This window comes from Urocitellus parryii, chromosome 7, assembly GCF_045843805.1.
Source record: "Urocitellus parryii isolate mUroPar1 chromosome 7, mUroPar1.hap1, whole genome shotgun sequence".
NCBI lineage: Eukaryota > Metazoa > Chordata > Mammalia > Rodentia > Sciuridae > Urocitellus > Urocitellus parryii.
The window spans coordinates 148,712,759-148,734,128 of NC_135537.1; the positions used below are offsets into that span (position 1 = coordinate 148,712,759).

At 43.6% G+C, this 21,370-nt stretch overlaps 1 protein-coding gene across 1 annotated transcript in view; it reads right to left on the bottom strand.

Annotated features, from left to right (window-relative positions):
• Nucleotides 1-13,955: 13,955 nt before the first annotated feature.
• Nucleotides 13,956-21,370, bottom strand: part of Usp32 (ubiquitin specific peptidase 32) — a 171,482-nt gene continuing 164,067 nt past the window's right edge. The window contains exons 31-34 of the mRNA XM_026398002.2: nucleotides 20,157-20,445; nucleotides 17,418-17,842; nucleotides 16,821-16,913; nucleotides 13,956-16,201 (exon numbers count right to left, since the gene is read on the bottom strand). Of these exons, the coding sequence (XP_026253787.1) occupies nucleotides 16,028-16,201; nucleotides 16,821-16,913; nucleotides 17,418-17,842; nucleotides 20,157-20,445 (981 nt within the window). The 3' untranslated portion in view covers nucleotides 13,956-16,027. The remainder of the gene's footprint in view (nucleotides 16,202-16,820; nucleotides 16,914-17,417; nucleotides 17,843-20,156; nucleotides 20,446-21,370) is intronic.

The window sequence follows — 21,370 nt, forward strand, 5'->3', positions numbered from 1 at the left end:
GTTCACAGTCCAGTGGAGGAGAGACTATAAATAAAACAGACACGTTGCCTAGGACATCAGGAGGCAGTGAGTTCTGCGGAGAAGGGCAAATCGGGGAAGGGCAGGTGTGGTTTACGGGGGTGTGGGGGGAGGGGCATCAGGAAAATGGGAGGGAGGCCAGGGCAGGAGGCCATCTGGAGACAGCCAGTGTTCAGGCTTTTGAGGGAGGAAGAGAGCCTGTGGGAAGCAGCAGGGAGGCCAGTGGGTGGAGGAGGGGAAAGCAGAGCCACGGAGCTGGGTGTGGAGGGAGTGAAGTGGCCAGAGCATTGGATTCTTGTAGGATCCTCTAATGCTAGAGCCTCAGGAGAGTGGAGGGTTCGAGCTGTGGGACCTGGTCCACTTGCATTGTAGAACTTGCTGGAGAGGGGACAGTGGAGCAGGGGCCAGTGCCCAGGCTACTGCCAAAGCCTAGGAGCAACACTGGGCCAGCAATGGGATGTGAGGGAAAGAGGAACCCGGACATGTCAGGGAAGAGTCCCCCAAACAGCACCACCATGGACACTGTATCTTTAATATTTTCTTTTCACCCTCCTAGAGCCCGATGAGGGAGACCATAGGAGGCAGGTGGGGAGGGGTTGGTCCCTAAAACCAGGAAGTAGGAAAGAAGGGACCCACAGGTAGCCTGAGGGGCTCTGGGGTCCCAGGTTCCTCATCCTGGGCAGGGCTGGCTTTTGGAGGATCTTGAGCCTTCACAAGTGGAGAAGGGAAAACAGGCCTTGTGGAGAGATTAGGAAACCCAGGGGCCAGGGCCAGGGCCAGGCTGTGCTGGCTTGGGGTGGGAGGACCCTCTGGAGTGGTTACCACTCCCCAGGGAGCAGTTAGTTAGCTACTCCCCAGGCGTGCAAGTGAGGAGGACGCAGGAGTCCCAAAGGCCTGGCTGGCTATGGACCTAGGGAGGGGAGCCAACTGGAGGGGGTGACCTGTGAGCCTTCTCCCACGGTGACACCCCGAGCCCCTGGCCACCTCCAACTTAACCAAGGGGAGAGAGAAAAGAGCTGCTCTCCTTCTTCCCACCCTCTCCTCTCTTTTCCATTTTTGATCAAGAAGAAGTACACTCCCCCTTCCCCAGTGACCACACGGCTGTGGGGGGTGGCTGTTGTCATGGCAACAGAAGGCAGCCTGTGTTGGCAGGGTGTGTGGGGACACTGAGATTGTTCTCCTACTGTTCCCACGCAGCCAGTGGGGGGTCCTCCCCAGGCTCTGGACTCTGAGGCCAGAATTGCCCCTCCCTTTGACACCCCCAGCCCCAGTCTGGTCCCTGCCCTCAGGTTAGCCTCCAGTGAACAGTGCGGCAACAGAACCAGGAGGCCCCAGCTCTTTGCAAGAGACTTGGCTTTTCCCACCCCCAGCAGAAGCACAGGACTCTCTCCGTCCCTGGCCCCTGCCCCGGCACCGTAATAAACCCAGTGAGCAGGAGGCAGAATGGGTGCAGCTTGTCCAGGGCCCAGGGCTCAGGCCACTTCCTTGCCTGTCTTTCCTGTGGCCTTGAGGCCTGGTAGGTGCTGTCAGCCCATGATTCCTAGCAAATCAGTCTGCCAGCCACCTCAGGAGTGGGCAGCTGGCTGGAGGCGGAGACTGATGGGCACAGCTTCCTGTGACTGTGTGCTCTTGAAGAGCCGCGGCTTCTCACGGAAATTTACTCCCTCTGTGCTGGCCCAACTGCTCACCTTGGAGAAGGTGGCTCTTGGTTTCATGTGCCCAGCCTGGTCTGGGGATAGGGGCTACCAAAGGCCCTTATCCACAAGGGGGGCCAATGTGGCCCCCTGAGTTCTTCTTTTGCTTTCACCCACCCCTTGAGTGACTGTGTTGGTGTGCACGCACACACACACACACACACACACACACACGCGAGCGCGCGCACACACACACACACACTTGTCTGCAGCTGCAGTCCTGGGGACAGCAAAGGGCTGATAATGTCAGCCACAATCTGATTTCTCTGAGGGCCTTTTCTCGTGGTCTTCAGCACAGAATATGAGACACTCTGGTTGACTACCTACTATGTGCCCAGCATGGGCCTCACTGTTTCTATTAGAGATTTCTCCAATTGCATGGATGAGGAAACCGAGGCACAGAGAGGGGTCGGGGAACCTGTGAGAACCTGGGCCAGAGCCTGGAGTCACTCTGTATTTCCTTGGCTCCACGGTCAGCTTTCACCTTTAGCAGAGACATCAGGGAAGATGGCATCTGTGATAGGGCAGGATAGAGTCTGCAGGGCCTTGTCCCATCCTGTCTCTGCAGGTTGCTTTCTGTCCCCACTAGGCCACCTCTCTGCTCCCCTGTTTAGGTCTGCCATCCGGGTGGGAGCCAGGGGCTAAAAATATTGTCCATGTGTTTAGATGATTCTTGGAAAATAAACTTCCCCATCTTGGCTCTGGGTTTGCACGCTTGCTGGCCCTGCTTCCTGCGGCTCTGATGTGTCAGTGTGTGGGGAGGGGGAGGAAGTAGAGGGGAAGGGTTTGTAAGGGGCCAGAGTCATGCGGTGAGGTGGTGCTCATGCGCACAGGGACTCAGAAGTTGCTGTGTCACAGAATGTCAGGGGATGGCTGTACAGAGACCCCACTGTGCTCCCAGCATGAGGTAGCCCTAGGCTTGCAGCTTTTCATGTATTGAGTGGGAAGAGTCAGGACAGGGTGGCCTTGCTGGCATGAAGGTATGGCTCCCTGCTCTGGGCCTTGGTTTATGCATCTGTAAAAGGGAATAGGTTTGACCCTCCCATCTAACCGGGCCTGGCCTCTGCTGATGACCTCGGGAAGAAGGCCAGGCCTTGTCTCCATGGGTGGGGCACTGCTCCTGCCCTTCACATTACAGGCATCCTAGTGGCTCTGTTTGTTTATCTGAGTAGGGACAAAGGCATGACCTCCTGTTTGGATGGAGGACCATGTCCCAGGCCTGGGGTAGGCCCAGGGAGGGGCTTCCTCTGGGGGAGGGTTGCAGGACAGACAAGTCACAAGCCAGTTCCTTCCGCTGAGACTGGACACAGGGGAGGCTCTTCAGTTGTTCTGAAGAGGGACAAAGGAGCAGGACGCAGGGAGGGGGTATTGGGTTCATTTTGGAACAAGTTTTACTTTCAACAAGATTTAATCTTTCAACAAATACTATTATTTCCTCAGTGCTAAAGACTAAGGATTCAGGGAGAAAAACCAGCCTAGGCCCTTCCTTCAACATTCCTAACTGAAGGTCAGACGTGTCAGGCACAGTGGGACCAGATCTATGAAACAGAGGCCAGGAGATGGGTGCAGAAAGCTCAGAACACGCGAACCAGAGTTGCACAGAATTGGGGTTGTTCCAGCAACTTGGGAGGCCAAGGCAAGAGGATCACAAGTTTGAAGATCAGCCTCAGCAACTTAGTGAGATAATATCTCAAAATAAATAATAAAAAGAAACTGGGGCTATATCAGATGTAGAGAGCACCCCTGGATTCAATCCCTAGTGCAAAAGAAAAAGAAAAAAAAAGAAGAAGAAGAAGAACAACAACAACTGTGGTTGGATCCCCTTCCACTGCTGAGTAGGTACCTTCAGTAACTTATTTCAGCTGAGTCTCAGTTTCCTCATTTATAAGTAGGGGATGACGACAGTATCTACCATACAGGATTACTGAAAGATGGAACAAGATGCCTGGGATAGAGGACATATTCAATATTTTTGTGGTTATTATCATGATTCTTTTTATTAGAGCACTGAAAGACAGGTAGGACCTATAGACGGGGCCATTGGGTAGAGGCTGGGTTCTGGGGAGTGGCAGACCTCATGCCTCCAAGGAAGAAACCTCAGCTCCCTCATGGGGCCACCTCTCTGCTCAAACACCCAGGAACATCCCTAGAACTCAGTCCCAACCATGCAGAGGTGTCTACTAGAGGTGTCTACTAAGACAGGCCTCTCAGCCTGACCTTTGCCTACTGTTTTTCCAGAACATCAGGGGAGGAAAGGAGACCTGTTGAAGCACATCCTGGGGACAGGGTTGGACTCAGGCTGAACCCGCATGGCTGGAAGCAAGGCCTCTCTGACCCAGGGCCCTTCCTGCTTTCTTGCCGTGGGGATTTGTTAACCTTTGCCCTTCCCCAGAGCCCCAGGGTTGCCGAATTGGCCCTCTGCACGTCCAGCTCTCTGTCCCTGGCTCTGCCTGAGGCATGCCTGCCTGTCCTATCCAGGCAGGCTTTCCCAACACAAGGAAAACACAATGCCCCATCTAGATCAAATACAGGATGCCCAGATGCCTTTGAATTTCTGATAAGCCACCAATAATTCAGTACTATCTCCAGATTCCTTGGAAATACTGAAAAAAATATTTATTAATTCGAAATTTAAGCTTAACTGGTTGTCTTGGTAGTTTTTATTTACTGGGTCTGATAATCCTATCCCTGTCCCACCTATCTCAGGGTAACTGAGGTCAAAAGAGAAGGGTAGACACTCGACGGGGACTGGTGGACTGGGACTGTATCACCATTTCTTCCTCCTCTTTTTCCTTCCTCTCCTCAGCTGGCCAGGCCCTCCAGGGACTGACTGATAACCTTCTGGTCGAGGGGTTTCCCCTTCTCAGTGACCCTGGCATTGGGCTCCCCGTGGGGAGGGCTGCCAACTAGAACGGTCTATGTGTCTGCCTTTCTCCACAGTTTTCTATCAAGTCAGGAAGGGAGGGATCCAGATCCCAGAGGGGCTGAGCACCTCTGTCCAAATCTGAAGCTTTTTATATTTCCATTTCTTTTCATCTTATAATCTTGATCTATGTCACTACCATTAGCTACTTGCAACTCACTATCTTATCCCAGGCCCTCTGCAAGATACTTTATACTTGTTATCTCACTAATCCTGACAGCAACCTTTAGAACACAACCTTTAGAACACAAACAGCTTCTTGGGGACAGCAGGGATTGTCACTAAGGTGGGCATTGTGATGTGCAGCCCAGAGCCTCCTCCACGGAAGGCTTGATCCAGCTGCTGTGCGTGGAAGTTCTCAGCCTCCATGCTCAAGGTCACACTCCCCTCTCGGGTGGCTAGTATCTATGGATGTGGGGATGTAAAGGGCTGGCCCAACTCAGGATGACAAAGGCCCATTACAACCTCTGTGCTTCCTGTGGGGCCAATCAAGGTTATCATCTGGATAGCCTTGGCAGTTGGACTTCTCCCTCTCCCATGGCTGCTTCCTTTTCCTCCCTTCCACAGGGTAGGCCCTAGTGGCACTCCTTACGAAACTGTACATTAGATGGGCACAGTGGGGCATGCCCATAATCCCAGGGGCTCTGACAGCTGAGGCAGGAGGATCATGAGTTCAAAGCCAGCCTCAGCAACTTAGCAAGACCCTAAGTAACTCAGTGAGACCCTGTCTCTAAATAAAATACAAAAAGAGAGCTGGGGATGTGACTCAGTGGTCGAGTGCCTCTGAGTTCAGTTCCCGGTAACAAAAACCAAACAAGGGCTGGCGTTGTAGCTCAGTGGTAGAGAACTTGCCTGGCATTTGTGAGGTACTGTGTTCAGTCCTCAGCACCACATAAAGATAAATAAATAAAAATAAAGGTATTGTGTCCATCAACAATTAAAAATATTAAAAACAAAACAAACTGCATATTAAACTCCACTAGTTTCCTGGGGAACCTATCCCAGCATGACACAGAACACAGCAGGGTCACCAGCAATACTGTGGGCTTGGAAGGAAACCAGGTAGACCGTTCCATTCCCTCTGCTATACAAAGAACAACAGTACAACAATAATGGCTAATATTTATGCAGGTAAAGTTAATCAAAATGCTTTAGATCTATACAATAAGTATACTATATCTATACAATAACGTTCTGAGATGAATATCTCTACTTTTCCCATTTTCTGTTGAGGGAAAAGAAATGCACAAGACACACAACTGACATAGAACCAAGATTTGAACTTGGATATTTTGAAGCTCTAGCCCACTCACTTAGAATCACTAGACTCGGCCATTTTTCTGAGGGACCTGAGACTCAGAGGGGTAAAGGAACATACCCCTTGCAGGCCAAGGAGTAGCCAAAGGGGAATTTCATCCAGATCTGCATACCCTTGCTGCTTCCCTTCAACTGCGTCTGGCCTGAAAGTTCTTCTTAGGAGTACTCACAGGGAAGCTGGGATGTAGGCCAGTCAGAGGTTCCCCGGTCTATATGCTCTCCTCCCCTCCCCCCATGCCTGTCTTGGTTTCAACAGTGAAGGTGATGGTTACATATCCACCAAGACCCAGTTTAAAAGTTGCCTCCCAGCCGGGCATGGTGGTGCACACCTGTAATCCCAGCAATTTGGGAGGCTGAGGCAGGAGGATCACGTGTTCAAAGCCAGCCTCAGTAACTTAGTGAAGCCCTAAGCAACTCAGTGAGACCCTGTCTCTAAATAGAATACAAAAAAAGGTGGGGGATGTAGCTCAGTGGTTAAGCACCCCTGGGTTCAATCCCTAGTAGCAAAAATAAAAACAAAAAAGTTGCCTCCCTTGTGATGCCCTCCCTGGCCTCTGCTTCTCCTCCTCTCCCCCACCAGGACTCCCTGAGGAAAGATTACCCTGAGCCATCAGAGTACCAAAGTGCCTAGGTCAACCTTGGCCACACAGTGTGGGGCAGGCAGCAAATACTTGCAGGATGAATGAGTAAAAGAAAAAATGAAAGAATGGAATTACTAGGCATCTTTCCAGGGCTGAGGCTAAATATTTACCTTGCCCATTGGGCAATCCTGAGAGATAAACCTGGTTTTCTTAGCTCTATTTTTGCCAACTTTCCTCCAGTGGCTGACACAATAGACCTGGTTTTGTTACAATTTGAACAGCTCAATCCACATGAGGGGCTTGGGTATGTGAGGTGCTTAATTCTTTTCTTCTACGGTCCCCCACCTCAATGTGTCTGCTTCAAACTGGGGTTTTGCTCAGCGTAAGCTGAGGGGCCATGTGAGCCATAGCCACTTCAAAAGCTGCTTGGAGTGCCGCTGGGCAAACTCGCCGGGGTCTACCTTCTGGGTCCAAATCAATCTTCAGAGTTGTGTGGGAAGAGACATTTGGGGTTTGTGTGGCACTTATCAAGCAGTCCTTGGGGGTCACGCTGGGGTTTTCAGGAGAATGGACGTCGTACTGTAGTGCTACAGAATGGGTATGGTTTGAGTGTGTTCCATAAGAGTTCTTGTGTTGAAATTTAATCTCAATTGTGAGGTAGTAAGAGGATGTGTTGTCCATGCCTGCAGACCCAGGAACCTAGAAGGCTGAGGCAGGAGGATCACAAGTTTATTAAGCCCAGCTTGGGCAATTTGGTGTGACCCATTCTCAAAATAAAAAAAGGGCTGGGGGTGTAGCTCATTGATAGAAAGAACATCCCTGGGTTCAATCCCCAGTAATCAAAAGGAGGGGGGGAAAGAGCATACAAATTTAACCTGGCTATGGTGTTTAGAAATGGGCTTTTGAAAGATAATTAGGATTAGATAAGTTCATTAGGGAGAAACCTTGTGATTGAATACTGGTGGATTTTTAAGATGAGGGAGAGAACAGCACACGCACACACACACACACACACACACACACATACATGGATCTGTCTCTACACTACCTAGGGAATTTATCAGGAGGAAAACCCTCACCACTTGGTTAGCATGCTCAAGGACTTTGGTTAGATCCCAGCATTGGAAATAAAAAAAAAAAAAAAGAAAGAAAGAAAAGACAAAGCCATCACCAGATGTGCCTCAACCTTGCACTTCAAGAACTATGAACCAAAATAAATATCTTCTTTATAAAGTAGCCTGCCTCAGGTTTTTCATTATAGTAACAAAAAAACAGGCTAATACACATGAAACTGTAAAGGGTGATTTCACTAAAACAAACAGGAGACAAGCGTCTCTGCTTTGGATACACTGTAGTAGAGTATGAGGCACTCAGTCTGTGAGGTGATATCTAGAGGAGGCAGTGATGGTGGTGTTGGGTGAGGGTACCCAGAAGATCAGGTGGTCCTTCCCAGCTGACATACCACATGGCAGCTAAAAGAATCCATTTAGGAGCACATTTGAGATACCTTCTGGAGGCTGCCATCAATATTTAGAAGGAGAATAGGACTTTGCAGGGGGTTAGGGTAGGTTTCAATGGAATCTGAGTCATTACAATATTACAGTAAGTGGCTGGTTCCATGGCCTTTCATTGTGGCTGGGATGACACAACATAGAAGCAGATTCATGGAGTGGTATTGCTTGGAATTTGGTGATGATTTAGGGAATGGGGCTGAATCTGGCCTGAGTTCTAGCGGAGCACAAATGACCAATGCAAATACTATTACAGATGGAATGTCTCATCCAAGCCTTTGCAGGCATGGTGCCCACGCTGCCGCTTCTGGAGGGGGATTACGGGGCTGTGTGGCAGGTTCGAGGCCACAAAGTCTATTTTCATGTCAATTACGGAGTTTGGATTTTTCTCCAAATTTACCCTGGCTATTTCCCCAGAGTCCTCATTAGGCATGATTGGTTTCTTCTTTTTCTTCTTTTTTCATATATATCAGAATTTTGGATTGATAGGTCTAATGTTTCCCTTACCTTCAGGGGAAAGGATCAGAAAACCAAAGTTGGGCTTTAAATCCAGGAGAAACGACAATGGGCTGTCTATTTGGGACTGAGCAGACTCAGGATTGAATGGGTGCAGACAGCTGGGAAATTGGCCTGCTGTGCGATGGACCTGCCATGATGGCCGGATGGACATGTGGTATTTGGTTCAGAGCCCAGGCTGCGCAGAATACAAACACCTGGATTAATAGTCAGGCTCAATTGTTCTCTCCCTTCTCAGGAAAGGCCAGGAAGGAAAGGGCTCTAGTTGAAGAAGAAGGCATTGTCTTCAGTGGGTTAAGCATTACCAGGTAGCCTGTTCTGGCAGGGGGCCAGAGGGGTGCTGCCTTCCCCAGAAGAGCACATTCAAACCTTCTTTCCCATGCTGCCTCTGAATAGATCACACCCCTGGAGATCTCTGTTAAGATGCTACCAGACACTCCAGAGTCCAGTGAGGAGGTAGGGGACTTTATCCAACCCAGAATCCTTTCTCTTTTCCTCTCCTGAATTCTCTACCTATTCTCTTACCTTCCTCCTTCTTTTCAACTAAGGTCTTTGGGCCATCCGAGGCAGAGAGAATAAATGTAGGATGTCAGTCTCCATCAGTCTCTGTATGGCTCTCTGTGATTGAGAGTTTCACGTTCCTGAAACAGAAGGAGCTGCTTTCTCTCCTTACATAAACATACTGAGAGGTGGCACAAGTGCTATTGATTGTAAGGTTTCACATTCATTTTTTCTTAGTGCTTATTGCAACATTGTATGTTGGTCAGGGTCATGGTGACTCTCATATCTTGAGTTGGTCAGGCTCAGGGTGACTATCTTGCCAGGAGTTGCGAAGTGGTAGAACAGACTTCAGTTCAAGGGGAGACAGGGTAGTAAAGCAGCAGCTGGGTTTGAATCTAACCTAGGTTTGAATCCAGCTCTGAAACATTCCTTTTGAGTGATACCTTGGGCAAATGACTTGATGTCATTAGGTTTCATATTCATTATCCATAAAAAGGGATGATAATGCATCCCTCAAAGTGCTATGGGGTCTGGCAATAGAAGTTCATTAAGTGTCTAAGTGTCCTCCTTTTCTTCCACTTCCAATATCAGGATTATCTTTAAAGCCACATAATAGATACTCCATAATAAACATTTGATGAATGAGCAATAAACTCAGGCCTCTCCCTTTCCCCCTCTCTCAGCAAGTGACAGGATGTTTATTTGCAGCTCCAAGCCACAGGGAGCTCTGCAAACAAGGAGTGGTAGCAGCAACTTTCTCCTGCTGGCACAATAATTAAAGGTCACAGGCCCTGGGGCTGGCTCCCTACAGATGCCCAGTCTCTAGGACAGCTGCCAGGCAGTAGGCTGGCTGCTCCAGGTATTACCTGTGGTCTCTACAGGGAGGGAGATTGACTGGCCTTCACCCTAGTTGGATGGCTTCCCCCTCTTACCCAGAAATATGGAGAGAAGCAAAAGGCCTTTGGAAAGGTCCACCCTGTGGCTACCATGATTTCCAGCTCTACTGGGAGAGCTACCAAGCCCTCTTGCTAGGGACCATTCTCCAAGGGCTCATCAGGCACTGCTGGAGCACTGTATGACTTTCTAAATGCTTAACTATGGAGATTGCAAAGACAGCACTGCATTTCCCACCTTCACTTCAACCTGGGCAATTCCAACTTCATCTGCTCTAGAAGATATGATTGGAAGGGCCTGGTTCCAATGATGGTTCAAAATAACCGAAGACCACTGACCTAATGCAACTCCACCACAATTCAGAAGAGGAACTGAGGTGAAGAGGAGGCAAGTGGCCTGTCACAGTCACAATTCTGTAAGGCATGGAGCAAAGATTGTGGATTGACTTCTAGACCACTGCTTTCTATCCTGCTAAAATGCCTGCTCTGAACTTGATACTTCTATAGCCTCCTACTCCATTCCACTAGGCTCCCTGTTGACCCCCAGTATGCAAGTCCCTTTCTTTCTGCTCAATTGGTAATTTCAGTGGATGGGAATGGAGGGCTCCTCTCCTAGTAGCAGAGGAGCCCTGACTTCTACCTCCATGGACCTCAGATACCTCAGCCACCCAGGGTCTTCTTCCTGGGCCACACTCTGCTGTGATTGCACTACTCTTCCTCACACACCTTCTTCCTTTTCAGACCTCTTCCAGTTTTTCTTCCCCTCCTACCTGACCATATTTTTCTTTTGTCTCTACCTTGATCTTGGAGTATTTTAAAATCTAGTGCCCATTGATGAGTTTCTCTTGGGCTTGTGTCAATGTCAAAAAAGTTCATTATCAAGAAAAATTGCAGCACAAGTGGATTGTATAAAAAAGAGAAATTTTAGCTAGGTGTAGTGGCACACCTGTAACCTACCTGTAATCTCAGCTACTTGGGATGCTAAGGCTAGTCTGGGCAACTTTAGCTAGGCCCCATCTCAAAATAACAAGGGCTGGGGTGTAGGTCAGTAGTAGAACACCCCTGGGTTTGATCTCTGGTGCAGAGAGGGGGAGAAAAATAGGTCTATGTTGCCTCTGGAATGCACCACCTGGATCTTGTCCCTGCTCTTTTCTCTGTCTATACTGTTCTCCATGCTTTTTTTTTTTTTTGTGTGTGTGTGTGGTGTACTGGGGATTGAACCCAGGGGCCTTGTGCATGTGAGGCAAGCACTCTACCAACTCAGCTATATCCCCAGCCCGCCACTCTCCAAGCTTCTGACAATATTAATTCTGATCTTGCTTTCATGGAACAGCTCACTTCCTTTTTCCACTTAGTTATATAACCCTAGGTACTTTGTCAACATCCTACTATCTATCTGATGTCTTCAATAAGTGCTTCATCAGACAATTATGCCTAGGGAGCTTTTGGTTATTACTATCACTCCTCCTTACATACGTACGTACTTGAATTCATCTTTAAAAATTGACTGGAAACAGTGATTCATTCCCTGGAGCAGAGGTTCCCATAAATGACTGCTGCAAAAAGGCTGCAAAAGAATCTCTTCTGAGGAGCTGTGAATGGCTGCACCCCAGAGAACCTTAGCACATGCCACTGTACATGGTAGGTATTCACATATTGATTAGCTTACATTTCTGGAGAAGTAAAGAGTATGATCAAAACATTATTACTGGGCTAGAGATATAGCTCAGTTGGCAGAGTGCCTTCCTGGCATTCACAAGGCCCTGGGTTCAATCCCCAACACCATAAAAACAAACAAACAAAAAACATTATTACTACATTATATATTTATGTACTGCTTAAGCAGGGGAAGAGTATTTATTTCACTAATGAAGAGTTGCCAAGCTGTGCCTATTCATATACAAGATCTACTCCTTTTATTAACTTTTGGAAATAACGTGGTATCCCTGGTGGGTACAAGACATTTGAGGGTCTAAGGAATTTGTTCACAGCTGTTTTAATAGCAGAGCTGTAAATCTGACTTCTTATTTAAATGGGTCAAAGAAAGATCTTTCTACTCACTAGAGGGCTTGTACCTGGCTTGCAAATAAGTTTCTTTTTCTTTTCTTTGAGATGGGGGGTCTATGTTGCGTAGGCTGGTCAAGCAGCTCTCTCACCTAAGCCTCACATGCTGGGACTATAGGCCTGTGTCACCATTTTCTGCTTGCAAATAAATTTTTTATTTCAACAGTACAATGTTTAAAATTTTAAAAAATGAAATCTCAAATCATAGTGTGAATATGCAAGACTTGGGGTTCAATTTCAAGTGCCTATGTTCCAAATTAACTATGAACATTTCTAAATTGGAAACTTTAATTAGTATCTGGATTTCTGACTGCTCTTTGGTGGAGGGAGATCTGACTAACATTGGGGCTCACATTCTTCCATGGCCCATGGCAATAATCAGATGGAGCTTTAAATGGGTATGTCCCCACCACTCCCTACTCTCATCCATGGTCTTAAACTTTATTCTTCAAGTAGTCCCTTTAGGCCTGGGTTAGTCTCTTCTGCACTCTTATCTGCTATCTTGCCTCCCACTGGTCAGAAGTGTGGCAAACCCAAAGATGGCCTCTTTTTCCTCATTCTGTATAGGCCTCTGATCATAAAAATGTGTTTATTTCTGACATTATGATTTTACTACTAAGGAAACTATTTTTATATCACAAGGAAATCTGGGATCCCTGACTCTTCAAGTTATACATTCGATCATTAAAATACACAGGAAAAATATGGCAAATCGTGTACTTGCTCCAATTCAATGGTATTTCTAAGAAAGTAGTCTCAGCAAGTAATGCCACCAAGTGGTGAAAAGACTCAACACAGAATCACCACTCAGCCAGAGGCAGGAAGGCTGAAGACCATTCTCAGCTTATAAGACTATTCAGAAACTAGAAACAAAATGCTTGTTCATCTCCATAAGCTGGTCCTTCCTTCCAAGGCTGTAATTTGAAGAGAGAGGAAGACATACCAGTACTTTCAGAGCTCTGCTTCATTTTTATGGGCTCTTTGGATACCCATTTTCTACTTGTTTCTTTCCTTGAACAAGCTGCCATTGCTGCCGATTCAGCTTTTCATTTTATATATTTTTAATGTGTATTCCCATTTTTTAAGAATGTGAGAAGAGAGCTATTAAAATGTTTTGGTTTTAGCAGAGCAAGGGAGTTTTTAAATTCTTTGTAAAAACAAGACTGAATCTAATGCATGGGAATAGGAATTTACATTCACTAAGCACCCCAAGAAACTGTGCCAGGGCTGGGGATATAACTCAATTGGTAGAGTGCTTGCATCACATGCAAAAGGCCCTGGGTTCAATCCCTCCTCCCCCCAAACAAACAAACAAAAAACCCACAAACCACTGTGCCAGACATTTATATACTTCATTTACTTCTTAGAAGCCTAAGTAATCTGATTTTACAGGTAAATAAAACTACTAGAGGGTGAAAGACTTGAAGCTCTAAATCTTCATTTTTTTTTTAATATTTATTTTTCAGTTTTCAGCAGACACAACATCTTTGTATGTGGTGCTGAGGATCGAACCCGGGCCGCACACATGCCAGGCGAGCACGCTACTGCTTGAGCCACATCCCCAGCCCCCTCTAAATCTTCATTTGTTATGAACTCTTGCCAACTGCCTCCTTGGATACCTCCCAGGTCACCAAGCACATCCCTTGTTTCTCAGTGCCCTCTAGGAACTAGGGGTATTTCACGGCATGATACAAACAATTTCTTCTTCACCTCATCTCCTAATGAGCATGAAAACTATTGTGGGAACTCCCCCACAACCAGCTTTCTACCCCCTTCTCCCTTCAATGTCTTCTGAATAAGTTTCTAAAAGGGATGTGAGCCATGTTTAAATCAAATTCAGCCTATTATTGCTCTCAGAGGTGGAGCATCCATTCTGTAAGTCAGAAAGGTATTCAAATAGGGGACTTAAAACAGGGTCACAGAGAAAAAGCCTGAAGAAGTTGACTTTTTGTGTTTACTTCTGTGAGGAAAAACAGCACATGGGCATCCACAGTTTTAATTTGTTTGGATAATAGTTACAGAGAAACAGGTACACTCCATATACAATTACCAATACTTTTTTATACAGTTCATATTTCAGTACATCAACACTATTTTATTTACACTCTATTTATGTACATGTTTCTAAAGTCAGTGCATTGTCAACAAGTTTTATACAGGAATTTACAAGGTGAATGTAGTTAATAGTTAATTTAATAAATTTTCTGCTAGTTCATGAATTAAAAAAATTAATTACAACCAATATAACAAACACAGATCAAACATTAGTAGATTGTGCTACCTGCTTAAATAAAACACCGGTAAAGAAATTATTTAAAACTTCTACTTTTTTTCATGGGGCTTGTCCAGGTAGGAATGGAAAATCTTGAAACTATAAAGTATGCATTTTATCTGACTTTATTGTATCATTTAGGTCATTCCTTCCTACTTGCAATTATAGACTTATTTTTAGCCATTTAAGACAACTTTTCCAAATGCTCTGAGAAGAACTAGGTAGTTACTGGCCTCAGATATCAGAACACAAATGCTTAAATACATTGGTATTTACTGTGTGTAAACAAGGAAGGGTAATAAAATTTGACAGTAAATGAGAATCAAGGTTTAGGGTCTTAATAAATTTTTAAAAAGATCAAAAATAAGCAGTTGCATTTTCTTTGAATATATATTAAAAAAAAAGAGTTTAAAAAATGCTTCCAGAAATAAATAACATGTATACTTTGTTCCAGTCTTGAGTAATCAGAGGAAAAAATGAAGTCAGTAAATAAATGACTTTTGATGACTAGTGCAAAAAAAAAAAGGGGGGGGGGGACAAGTACTCAAAAACAAAATAAAATGGACATGCAAATAAAACAGAAGTTTACTTCCTAAACCCACCAATTTCATAAAAAATACTTATGAACTATCAATATTTGGGATGTATTATGTGTTTTTTCTTTAAAATACAATATGATGGGGGGAAAATACCCCAGTCAAGTTAATTTATAGCCCTTAGAGCCATCAAAATACAAGTATGTTTGTTTGCATGTATTTTGTTTTCTTTTTCTTTTTTTTTTTTAAAGTGCAAAACAAAGAAACAAAGAACAAAACAAGCACTAATGTGAAACACCATCTAGCTCTGATGCCACTTACCTTCCTAGAAGCTCTTTGTGCAACACATGCATGGTTTGATGGTGCAATTACTGGCAACTACCCTGCTACACTCAGCAGATACACATTTTTGAGGACACTTCAAGTATCCTAAAAGTAAGGTGCCTCTATCGGGAGGGCCACTTTAGATGGATTTCCCAGGATGCTTTTTCTTTCTACTGGGTCTCCCAACAAAGACCCTGGGTAGAAGGCACATAGTTTTAAGGGATTCTCCCTCTAAGCCTGACCACTATATGCTTCTGCCAACAGTGACTGGTTGTGTCTCAAACACAAACACAACAACAAAAACAAAAAGAAAGGGAAGAGTAGGGAAATGGTTTAAAAAATAAATTGAAAAATCTGCATCTTTGCTGTAAGAATCACTTGCACACCTATAGGATCTTGCTTTCTCCATCTTGTCAATATAATAGAGTAAAACTTCAGGAAAAAGGAGGTAGCATATCATGTCGTCCCTAGACAACACTATAATTTTTTTTTTTTTTACTTTGACTCCAAGGAAATCCTTAGTATATTATTATGACTATTGGTAAACTCTATACTCACTACAAGTTTGTTCATATCTGGACAAGCACAATTGAATTCTTATTTGGTCCCAGGTAGTTGGTGCCAAACCCTTTTGTTTACAGGCTAATGGTGGGATCTGCCTGAAAGTTCTTGAAGAGCTTGTGAGAGACTTCAAAACAAAATTATTACTACTCTTAAAGTTAACTGCTATTTTAATTAGGATTTTTATTTTGTGCTTCAGGGTCACAGGATAAAATAACTACATTTAGCTTGCCTTTCAGCGATGCTTTTGCCAAATGTCAGCTACAAGGAGTCATCTCCCTCACCACCAGCCTGTCTAGCAGCCAGAGTGGTAGCTTTACTGTAACACACAGTACTTTTTGTAATCGGACTCAAAGTCTTCATCCATGCTGCTTGTGTCTGCCATCTTTTTACCATCAATCTTTGGCAGAAATTGTGCATAGTCTATCCCCTGCTGCTCATAGAAAAGAATGTAGGCAGAGTCGGTGTCAATTTCATCAGGGTGAAGTTCCTGAAGGGGTAAGAAAAGCCTTTAATAAAAAAAAGCCATCACCGTGCTGGGTCTTAATCCTTGTCAGGGAAAGGATGAATAACCCTCTTTAATTACTTAACCTGGTCGATTCCAATTAATTTAATATGTCAACTATCTCTTATCTGCATTGAAAATGAGTACCATTATCTTCAATTTTTGTTTTGGGAAAATATTATAACCAAAGACAGGTCAAAGGAATGACCTAAAATGCCTTCAAATTTTAGTAGTTCAAAATATTGGAGCTGGGGAATGTAGCTCAGTGGTAGAGTGCTTGCCTAGCATGTGCAAAGCCCCAGGTAGGTTTAATTCCCAACATTGTAAAAACAAAACAAAAGAAAATGAAAATAAAACAACCCCTCCATCCTCCAAAGATTGGAATTTTTTTCTTATTATCTAATACCTCCTTTTTCCTCACTATTCACATTTTCATTCTCCACTCTGCATATCCCCTTTGGTCCCTTAATACTGACAACATTTATAAACTGATCCTAACAGAAATATCTATTTCCTATTGAGGAAAAAGTCTATTCTTTCAAGAAATATTCCCCAGATTTACTACATTCTGTTTCCAACTTTCATTCAGATTGAGAATATTTACCTTACAGCTGCTGTCATTGTAACAGTACCACTTGCAGTTTGGGTTTTTGGCATAAGTGACGTAATGGCCCCCACCCAGAATTCCTGAATGGCACTAAAGAAGAGAAGAGAGTTGGGATATGTCAGTAGTTACCAGTACTACAGCCAGGGCAAAGAACTAGGATCTGAGCAAAAGAAAATTGAACATTAGATGGGTAAGAGGAAATGTTTTGGAACCTTTTAATTTTTTCCTAAAAACACAATAAACAAAAAGCAGAAAACAAATGTCATAAGTCTCAACTTTGTGTGGGTAAACACAACTATTTTATAATTATTTTTTTTTAGAAAGCAAAACTCCTTAGAAACACTTGATAATGAATAATTTGAACCTCTGACTCCACTTATACTAATTACATGACCATTTCCTGCATCATACTTTGAGCTCCTTGGAGTCTATTCAAAAGGCCAAGATTTCTTTGTTAACTTTGCTTTCACCAAGCAAAAGTCTAGCAAATAAGCAGGTGCTGAAAAACTGCTTGTGATTAACAAAAGAAAATAAGTGAACAAACCACTGAAAAGTGTAAACTATTCTCTGAAAACCACACAACAAATTACTTACCGAAATTGCATACAGATTATAAATAGGTTTAATATGAGTATCTTCTCTTTGGTCATCAGTGCTGTCTTCTTCACTGTGGTTTCCAAGTTGACCATTGCTGTAGCCATTGCCACATGTCTCATGCTCATAAAGGAATCCATTGGCCAAAGTGACATCGTGGTCCTGGGGGGTGACCAGTTCAGGTTGGCTACCTCCTAGTATGTGCCCTCTGCTCAACATATCAGCCAGCTCACAGATCTGCCCAGCCCCATTCTCTTTGCTGGCATCCAAGTTTTCCTTACTACTTGACAATTTATTTTTGCTGCCAATCTGAGGCAGGCGGAGCCTCCCTTTGCTCCTTCCCAAAGTCCGTGGGCTGCTGTTAGGGCTGCTATTTTTGCTGGAGGGACAGCTGGTTCCACTTTTCCTTGATGAAGAAGGTGAACCTGTGAAAGGGATAAAAGAAAGATTCATAAATCCAAATACCACAAGGTTAGACAGATACCACATGCTAACTTTGAAGCCAGCATCCCAAATGTATACAAAAAGGTAAACATAGGGGAGTCCTGACTGGCCACTGCTGACTGGTTACTCTTTAGTTCTTATTATACAGCCAGTACATTAGACAGCAACATCCTGAAAATGTTTAGTACATGAAAGGTGATTTATGTCACACTCGGTTCAAAACAATTTAATTACTAGACTAAGGAGCTTTATAAACACATTTTCCTCTCCTATGTAAAATTAGACAAAAAATATAACTATTAATTAAGTACTTACTATTACTAAGCACAGTACTAGGGATAAACTCTCTACTTCACATAAAAATCCTGTATAGCAGTGGGACTTAACCTTCATGGTCACAATTTCCCATCCCCACCCACTTTTTTTTTTTGTTTGTATTTTATCTTTTAGTATTTCCTATATTAGAAAGTAAAACTAAGGAATTTAAAAACATAATACACAAGCACTTTCACTGTCAAAGTGACAAAATATTCACATGATATACTGTCTCTGACTCCACTGTACATTTGTGAGAGAATGAAAGCATAAAGTCATGTACACTTGGCCTTTCTTAACTGAAGGATCAACATCACAGATTAAAACTACTGCAGATCAAAAAACAATGCAGCATGACAACTATTTACATAGCATTTACATTGTGTTGGTATTATAAGTAACCTGGAGATTATTTAAAGTACACTGGGAGGGGTTGGGGATGTGGCTCAAGCGGTAGTGTGCTCGCCTGGCATGCATGGGGCCCGGGTTCAATCCTCAGCATCACATACAAACAAAGATGTTGTGTCCGCCAAAAAATAAAAATAAGTTAAAAAAAAAATAAAGTACACTGGGAGGTTATGTACAGACTATATGGAAATATATGCAAGTACTACATCATCTTATGTAAGGAACTTGAAGAATCTAGATTTTTGCCGGTCGGGACATTTTGGTATCCATGTGAGGTCCTAGAACCAAACTCACAGGGACACACCAAGGGATGACTGTGTATGATAGTTAAGACTTCAACGTATCTTTTTGGAGGATACAGTTTAACATCTAACAACAATATTTCAGTTAAGACCTATAGTGTGTGCTTATACTCAAGTTTTATTATTTTTTTTACCATTGTGTCATATTTGTCCCAGATCTTGATTTTTTTTTTTTTAATGTACAGTGATTGAAACCAGGAGTACTTAACTACTGAGCCACATCCCCTGCCCTTAAAATATTTTTTAAAAAATTTTTTTGGGGCTGGGGATGTGGCTCAAGCAGTAGGGGGCTTGCCTGGCATGCGTGGGGCCCTGGGTTCGATCCTCAGCACCACATAAAAATTGTGTCTACTGAAAACTATAAAATAAATATTTATTTATTTATTTATTTATTTTTTAATATTTATTTTATTTAGTTCTCGGCGGACACAACATCTTGCTGGTATGTGGTGCTGAGGATTGAACCTGGGCCGCACGCATGCCAGACGAGCGCGCTACCGCTTGAGTCACATCCCCAGCCCCTAAAATAAATATTTAACAAAAAATTTTTTGGTAGTGGGAATTAATTAAACTCAGGGGCACTTTACCACTGAATTATATCCCCAGTCCTTTTTAAGTTGTTGAGACTGGCCTTAAATCTGTACAGATGTTGATTTTTAAAAGATAATCCAGATACCCAGAGATTGTCTTAGTATTATTTTTATAAAAAATAGTTTTGACCCTTGAGACCTCTTGAAAGGGTCTTAGGGACCCCTGTGGGTTTCCCAGACTACGCTTGGAGAGCTTCTACTTGAAGGGAACAAGGATGAAAATTACCATTCATGTTATCACGTATTAAGCATTATATAAAGTACATCACTGTTGGTATTTCAAATCCTTACACTGTGAACTTGGTATTAGCTCCATTTTACAAATAAGAAACTAGATTTAGGGAGGATGCATCTTTTGCTAAAAGTCACACAGCTCAGGGGCTGGAGTTGTGGTTCAGTGGTAGAGTGCTTGCCTGGCACATGTAAGGCACTGGGTTCAATCCTCAGCACCACATAAAATACAAATAAATAAAATAAAATTTTTAAAAAGTAAACAAATTAAATTCAGCTTAAAAAAAAAGTCACACAGTTCAAATACAGATAAGTCTCATTTTAGATAGGTTCTTTAGGTTCTTCCCATCCCACCAAGTAGCTCCTCCAGAGTAGAAGACAGAGGGAAATATGCAACGTACACGGGGCCCAAGAAAGTCCCTCTGTCAGGTCACCCCAGGTCTCCTCACCTTTTGGGCTCCCTGTAAGGTTTGCACTGAGTGAGGATGGGCTCTTGCTCAGGAGCACATCTTCTTCCCCAGCAGAGCTCTGGGCATCTACTTTCTTTACCTCTCCTGCTGGAACCCTTGGTTCAGAGACGTCATCCCCCTGGGGTGTGAGTAGTTTACGATGGCAGAGAGCTGGGTCTCTTGGTACCAAAAAAGCACTAGGGTCAAAATTTTCACGAGGAAATTTAACAATTTTTTGTGATTTTATCCATCGACCGTTTACAAACTGAAATCGTTTAAGGTGAATAATCTGGAGATGAAAAGATAGAAAACAATATATAAACATAACAACATTATTTTTTAAAGACCTCAAAAATATTTTTTGATATATATATTTTTTAACTGTAGTTGGACACAATACCTTTATTTATTTATTTATTTTTATGCTGTGCTGAGGATCGAACCCAGCACCTCACACGGTCTAGGTGAGTGTTCTACCACTGAGCCACAACCCCAGTTCCTTGAAAATATTTTTTATAAGTGTCTTTACTCCATGATATATTTTATGTGATGGTTATATGAGTATACACAATTATCAAAATATACCTTAATTAAAAAAAAGTCTCCCCATTTCCCACCAACCTTGTTTCCAAGCCTTCCCCTCCCTGCTCTTATCTTCCTTTCCCCTCATTTCCACTCCTGGAGCTAGCTAAATCAGTGCTATCAATTTCTTGTGCATCCTTCTCTGGGAAGCTATTCTGGTCTAAGGAAAGAAAAACTTACATTCATTTCACAGAATAGTAGGATGAAGACATGAGTAAGAAAATATATGTAATGTCTGGTTAAAATATACTAGTATTATTAGGGGTTAGCTCAATGGTAGAGTGCTTGCCTAGCATTCATGAGGCTGTAGGTTCAATCCCCAGCACCTCAAAAAGCAAACAAAAAAACACCTTAGTACCTTATATATATTATTTTTTATTTTTTGGTAATGGGGATTGAACCCAGAGGTGTTTTACCAGTAAGTTACATCCCCAGCCCTTTTTATTTTTTTATTTCAAGACAGGATCTTGCTAAGTTGCTGAGGCTGGTCTCTTGAACTTGCTATCCTCCTGTTTTGCATATCAAGTTGCTGGGATTACAAATGTGTGCCATCTTACCTGGCTTTACAGTTATATTTGATGCAACTTCCACCCATAAGAAAAACATGTTTTTTTTTTTTTTTTTAAAGCAGT